This window comes from Nematolebias whitei, chromosome 5, assembly GCF_014905685.2.
Source record: "Nematolebias whitei isolate Nwh7 chromosome 5, NemWhi1, whole genome shotgun sequence".
NCBI classification, from domain to species: domain Eukaryota; kingdom Metazoa; phylum Chordata; class Actinopteri; order Cyprinodontiformes; family Rivulidae; genus Nematolebias; species Nematolebias whitei.
The window spans coordinates 43,086,625-43,094,294 of NC_056502.1; the positions used below are offsets into that span (position 1 = coordinate 43,086,625).

A 7,670-nucleotide genomic window follows, 5' to 3' on the forward strand; every position below is an offset into this window, starting at 1 on the left:
TGTGTGTGTGTGTGTGTAAACAGTGCCTTGTGAAAGTATTCGGCCCCCTTAAACTTTTTTACCTTTTGCCATATTTCAGGCTTCAAACATAAAGATATAAAATTGTAATTTTTTGTGAAGAATCAACAACAAGTGGGACACAATCGTGAAGTGGAATGAAATTTATTGTATGTGTCAAACTTTTTTTAACAAATAAAAAACTGAAAAGTGGGGCGTGCAATATTATTGGGCCCCTTTACTTTCAGTGCAGCAAACTCACTCCAGAAGTTCAGTGAGGATCTATGAATGATCCAATGTTGTCCCAAATGACTGATGATGATAAATAGAATCCACCTGTGTGTAATCAAGTCTCCGTATAATGCACCTGCTCTGTGATAGTCTCAGGGTTCTGTTCAAAGCGCAGAGAGCATCATGAAGACCAAGGAACACACCAGGCAGGTCCGAGATACTGTTGTGGAGAAGTTTAAAGCTGGATTTGGATACAAAAAGATTTCCCAAGCTTTAAACATCCCAAGGAGCACTGTGCAAGCAATCATATTGAAATGGAAGGAGTATCAGACCACTGCAAATCTACCAAGACCCGGCCGTCCCTCTAAACTTTCATCTCGAACAAGGAGAAGACTGATCAGAGATGCAGCCAAGAGGCCCAATGCAGCCAAGAGGCCCATGATCACTCTGGATGAACTGCAGAGATCTACAGCTGAGGTGGGAGAGTCTGTCCATAGGACAACAATCAGTCGTACACTGCACAAATCTGGCCTTTATGGAAGAGAGGCAAGAAGAAAGCCATTTCTCAAAGATATCCATAAAAAGTGTTGTTTAAAAATTGCCACAAGCACCTGGGAGACACACCAAACATGTGGAAGAAGGTGCTCTGGTCACATGAAACCAAAATCAAACTGTTTGGCCTCAATGCAAAACAATATGTTTGGCGTAAAAGCAACACATCTCATCACCCTGAACACACCATCCCCACTGTCAAACATGGTGGTGGCAGCATCATGGTTTGGGCCTGCTTTTCATCAGCAGGGACAGGGAAGATGGTCAGAATTGATGGGAAGATGGATGGGGCCAAATACAGGACCATTCTGGAAGAAAACCTGTTTGAGTCTGCAAGAGACCTGAGACTGGGACGGAGATTTATCTTCCAACAAGACAATGATCCAAAACATAAAGCCAAATCTACAATGGAATGGTTCACAAATAAACATATCCAGGTGTTGGAATGGTCAAGTCAAAGTCTAGACCTGAATCCAATCGAGAATCTGTGGAAAGAGCTGAAGACTGCTGTTCACAAACGCTCTCCATCCAACCTCACTGAGCTCGAGCTGTTTTGCAAGAAAGAATGGGCAAGAATTTCAGTGTCTCCATGTGCAAAACTGATAAGAGACATTCCCCAAGAGACTTCAGCTGGAACTGCAGCAAAAGGCGGCGTTACAAAGTATTAACACAAGGGGGCCGAATAATATTGCACGCCCCACTTTTCAGTTTTTTATTTGTTAAAAAAGTTTAATACATCCAATAAATTTCATTCCACTTCACGATTGTGTCTCACTTGTTGTTGATTCTTCACAAAAAATTAAAATTTTATATCTTTATGTTTGAAGCCTGAAATGTGGCAAAAGGTTGAAAAGTTCAAGGGGGGCGAATACCTTCGCAAGTCACTGTATATACAAATCCAGAAGTTTCTTAATGTTTCTTGTAAATTATAGGCAAAATGACAAAGGTGTGAACGTTTATAAATGGTAAATTACTTTATAAAATGCCTTTCTATCTCATGAAGACACTCAAAGTGTTATACACTACCATCTGTGTCCTCATTTACCCATTCATACAGGACTCTACTAGATCTATACAAAGCTAATAGCTTATAGAAAAGAAAGAACCTGAGTGTGTAAAGAGTTGTGATTCTTTGGACCCAGAAATCCAGCCAACACAGAACGAAGCAATTTACAGAATTTTTTTTAATTTTATTTTTTAATGGAATATTGCAGCTCTGGATACAGGATCGCAGGAACCGTGTGCCGATCTGAAGCATAGAGAGTCGAATGAGTAATTGATAACAGGCAGGGAGCACCATCCTGTTCAGATCAGGACAGACCAGTGTGACCAGGCTTCTCCAGATGTGACAGAAAAATAGCTGAGGGAGATCTATGAGCAATAGGAGGAAGGTGGAACAGTCATGGTGTGGTTACTGTGGGATCCACTGATTAAAAAGGTAGAAAATCTGGCAGGCAGAAAAGAATCAGAAGTGAGGGATGGATAAAAGCCTTTGAATCGGAGTCCATAAGAAAATCCAGCCATGGGCAGCCAAAGAGCAGGGGCTCAGAAGGCAAATAAAACGGTCCTGATCACAATGACTTGACTTTGAAATGCTGGATTTTATCTGCATGAAGCTTCAGATAATCTGGCACCTGCGCTGTGACTGGAAGGAGCTCCTGGAGAGCACAGGTGGAGATAATTAGACAGGCACAGGTGAGCATGGTTAAGTGATTGAGTGGTCCGGGTAGGCGTGCAGTGAGAAGGAAAATTATTCATAGAAACAGTCAAGGCATGACATGAAAACAACCCAGGAACATGAATCATGACAGATTGATTGTAAAGCTGTGGACCTGGTGTGTAATCAGCAGATAAACGTGTCTAATGCAAGGCTAGCTACATAACTAAAAGTTATCAGGCAAAATGGATGTAAACATAAAACATGCTGGCACTAACAAAACCTAAAGTTATGCAAGTTCCTCACATGCTGTAACGTTTATTAAATGATCTATTTTCTTACCTGGCTCTCTGTCGGACACCACGGATGAACTGTTGACCCAAAGGAAGTTAAAGTTCATGATGTAAATGTTCATGTTGCAGTGCAAAACCAAAATCTGGAGTTAAAATTTGTTCTGTGTGCTTAGGTTGCAGTTGTTACTATACATGAGCAAAGTTGTTCAGATTTGACAGTTTTTAGTTAAAATTCTTGTTTACAATTTAAATATTTTTAAGGGCTACATTTAAAACTGTTTAAAATCACTTTTTACAACATATGACCTCCACAACTGTCTGTTGTGCTCTTCTTATGCTTCTGTTGTGACAGTGTGCTTCTTCTCTGCTTAGGTTTTTCTGATCCTGGGTATCATCTCTCTGCTGGAGAACATCATGGTCATTACAGCCATCGTGAAGAACAAGAACCTCCACTCACCCATGTACTTCTTTGTCTGCAGGTGAATGAGAAATACTTTAAGATAACTTAAACAGGAATAAATAAAAGCCTACTGTTCCCTGAGGAAATGCATACCCCAGGGTTTTAAACTAAGATTGTGTTATGTTGATAAATGATGCAGTCGTTGCTATTTTTGGTCAAGACGATCTAATGCTACAAAATGTCACACTCAGTGTAAGTTGTGAATAAATTTCAGCTCCTACTACAATACATTTTAGGACAAGATCTGAAAACTGGTAGTATTATGTCAAGTTTTTGTGCTGGATAATTTTGATACCATACCAGCTTTATTTGTAGAGCACTTTAGACACCCATAAGACCAAAGTGCTGTACACATTCATTCAACCTTTATTTAGACTGGTTAATCCCAATGAGCCTCAGGGACTCATTGACAAACCGGATTCCAAAAAAGTTGGGACACTAAACAAATTGTGAATAAAAACTGAATGCAATGATGTGGAGGTGCCAACATCTAATATTTTATTCAGAATAGAACACAAATCACAGATCAAAAATTTTAAACTGAGAGAATGTATCATTTTAAGGGAAAAATCTGTTGCTTCCAAATTTCATGGCGTCACCAAATCCCAAAAAAGTTGGGACAAGTCCATTTTTACCACTGTGTGGCATCCCCCCTTCTTCTTACAACACTCAGCAGATGTCTGGGGACAGAGGAGACCAGTGTCTCAAGTTTAGAAATAGGAATGCTCCCCATTCATGTCTAATACAGGCCTCTAACTGTTCAATCATCTTGGGCCTTCTTTGTCGCACCTTCCTCTTTATGATGCGCCAAATGTTCTCTATAGGTGAAAGATCTGGACTGCAGGCTGGCCATTTCAGTACCCGGATCCTTCTCCTACGTAGCCATGATGTTGTGATTGCTGCAGAATGTGGTCTGGCATTATCGTGTTGAAAAATGCAGGGTCTTCCCTGAAAGAGATGACGTCTAGATGAGAGCATATGTTGTTCTAGAACCTGAACATAGTTCTCTGCATTAATGGTGCCTTTCCAGACATGCAAGCTGCCCATGCCACAAGCGCTCATGCAACCCCATACCATCAGTGATGCAGGCTTCTGAACAGAGCGTTGGTAACAACTTGGGCTATCCTTGTCCTCTCTGGTCCGGATGACATGGCATCCCAGTGTTCCATAAAGAACTTCAAATCGTGACTCATCTGACCACAGAACAGTCTTCCATTTTGCCACACTCCTTTTTAAATGACCCCTGGCCCAGTGCAAACGTCTGAGCTTGTGGAGCTTGCTTAGAAATGGCTTCCTCTTTGCACTGTAGAGTTTCAGCTGGCAACGGCGGATGGCACGGTGGATTGTGTTCACTGACAATGCTTTCTGAAAGTATTCCTGAGCCCATTCTGTTATTTCCTTGACAGTGGCATTCCTGTTTGAGGTGCAGTGACGTTTAAGGGCCCGGAGATCACGAGCATCCAGTAGAGTTTTACGGCCTTGACCCTTACGCACAGCGATTGTTCCAGATTCTCTGAATCTTTTGATGATGTTATGCACAGTTGATGATGATAACTTAAAAGTCTTTGCTATTTTACACTGGGTAACACCATTCTGGTATTGCTGCACTATCTTTCTGTGCAACAATGGTGGAATTGGTGATCCTCTTACCATCTTGGCTTCTGAGAGACACTGACACTCTGAGAAGCTCTTTTTATACCCAATCATGTTGTCAATTGACCTAATTAGTGTTAATTGGTCTTCCAGCTGTTCATTATATGCTCAATTTCCTTTTTCCAGCTACTTATTGCTACTTGTCCCAACTTTTTTGGGATTTGTTGACACTGTAAAATTTTGAATCAACATATTTTTCCTTTAAAATGTTACATTTACTCAGATTAAACTTTTGATCTGTCATCTATGTTATATTACGAATAAAATATTGACATTTGCCATCTCCACATCATTGCATTCAGTTTTTATTCACAATTTGTTTAGTGTCCCAACTTTTTTGAAATCAGGTTTGTACAAGACAGACCTGATTCTAACAATAGACAATTATAAAATGATGCAAATAAATTGGAAATGTGAAAATAAAATGTTATTAAAAACTGTAACAAAAAACAAAACAAAAACAGCTATATTATAAGGCAATGTAAAAAACTAAAAACAGGAACATGTCTGCATTGGCTTTTGCCAGGAACTTAACAGATGGTTAAAGCCACTTAGAGAAGTCAACGTTGAGAGCTTCAGATATTTTTGCAAGGTATTCCAGGAAACTGGAGCGGAGTAGGAGAAGGCCCTTTTACCATTTCAGTTCACACTGAGGGAACATTGCAGGTAATAATGTCCTGAGAGCGCACGCTGTAGCTGCACTCACGCAGAGACATGTACCATACCATTTTATTTATAGAGCACTTAAAACAGCTACAAGGCCAACCAAAGTGCTGTACAGACATTGACAAAGACATGTGGGAGGAGATGTATGAAGGCAGCAGACCAAGAAGTGATTTAAAAATGAAAATGTACCAGTGAGAGAGTCTGTGTGAAGTTAATGATGTCCAGTTAACCAGTGAATACTGGGTACAGTGGTGGGTAAAATAATCACAGCCAGTTATGAATCTTAGTGCACCATGATAGACAGCATCCAACATCTGCAGGGTTCTTTTAGGAGCATTCATGTAAATAATAAAATAATAAAATAAAACAATACAGTCAGATAATAAAAACGTTTAAAATGATTTAAATTAAACATTTCAGATGGTGACAGGTCTCAGGTGATAAACTGAGGCAGTCACAGTGAAGTGTGTTGAAATGTAAACGTATATTCAATGATTACTTTCTGAGAGTTTAACTAAAATTCATTCAGTGGATCATCTATCCGCCCATCCATTATTTTTACCCGCTTCTTCCTTTTCGGGTTGTGGGGGTCACTGGTGCCCATGTCCAGCAGTCACTGTGCAAGAGGCGGGGGACACTCTAAACAGGTCTCCAGTCCATCACAGGGACACATAGAGACAAATGAGACAAACAACCATTCACTCTCTCACTCACCTAAGGACAATTTAGAGTTACCAGTCAGTCTAACATGCATGTTTTTTTGTCTGTGGGAGGAAACTGGAGTACCTGGAGAAACCCACACAGCACAGAGAGAAACTCCACCAAGAAAAAGCCCCTTTCCGGGGTTTGAACCAGGGACCTGCTCACTGTGAGGTGGCAGCTCTACCAACTGTGCCACCTTTTTTATTTTTCTTTTATTGTTATTTATTTTTAAGTTCTAGAACTGCGCCGCTCAAGATGGCTGCATGTTGGAGCAGCTCTGTTACTTTCATTCTGAGATTTTGTTTTTGGAAACTTTAATTCCTCTTTTTCTGGATGTAAATCACATTTTTTGGATGATTGTTTCCTCTGGTATCGGATGCTGTGCAGCTGGAAGGATTATTACTGAAACTTTTTTAGATTTGGACATTTATTTTGATGTGTAACCATGGCAACAAGGCAGTTTTCTACAACCAACAGCAGCTGATTAACATCTCAAAAGCTCAAATAATATCTCAACTACAGCCCCAAATCTCAAATGAGTTGAAAAGGATCTTCTGTGGACGCATACTCATCTACCTGCCAGCTGTGCTCGAGTGCCTGACCACTGAAATCCTGGAACTAGCAGGAAACATGGCTCATGACAGCAGAAGGACAGGATCGTCCCTCGGCACCTACAGTTGGCTGTCTGCAGCAAGGAGCCCGGCAGACTGCTGGGAGGAGTGGCCATCACTCTGGGATTCTGGCATTCGGGCGGTCCTACAGCCCGGGGGAACCGAGAGGCCAGCCGAGTCTGGGTGGACGAATCGGACGGCTTCTGCAGCCAGTTTCTTAGGATCCACTGTGGGATGGACCTTTACAAGAGATCCTTCCTGTCTACAGCCATCAGTATCTGTAACATATCTTAATGAAATGAGGATAATGAATTACAACAACAAATAATTTCCCTTTGGGATTAATAAAGTATTTTTGAATTGAATTGAATTTATTAATAGGTAAAGAGGCTTCACTCCTACAGTTAATGCTAAAGTTTTAAGAAAAAATCTTGTATTACGAGTAGTACTTAAAATTATGTGTTGTGAATGAATTTCAGCCACAACCACACAAATCTTTAACACACTGTTTGTAAAATTGACTGACTCAAAGACATTTATGTTTCCTATGGTGATTTGACAGTGGCAGCCATCTTGAAAGAGGTTAACTCCAAAAGTTGCCATAACTGAGAATGATTCATAAAACATATTCCAGATGCCACTCTTTGCATAAGATCTTTTTTGTTTATGTCTTTAGCATTAATGGTTGAAGTCAAACCTTTCAGCAAAATATTTCTGGATCCAACACACTGGTAAAAGTAAAACTCTCAGAAAGTAATAATTTTTTTGTGTGTGTTTTCTATGGTGCAACTGATTGTCTTATGTCATGAACCAGAGGCCGGATCGCAAACAACAACAACAACCACTGA

At 40.4% G+C, this 7,670-nt stretch overlaps 1 protein-coding gene across 1 annotated transcript in view; it reads left to right on the forward strand.

Annotated features, from left to right (window-relative positions):
- The window catches only part of mc5ra (melanocortin 5a receptor), a 182,269-nt gene that overhangs the window by 120,132 nt on the left and 54,467 nt on the right, over nucleotides 1-7,670 (forward strand). The window contains exon 2 of the mRNA XM_037677185.1: nucleotides 3,103-3,209. Within this exon, the coding sequence (XP_037533113.1) occupies nucleotides 3,103-3,209 (107 nt within the window). The remainder of the gene's footprint in view (nucleotides 1-3,102; nucleotides 3,210-7,670) is intronic.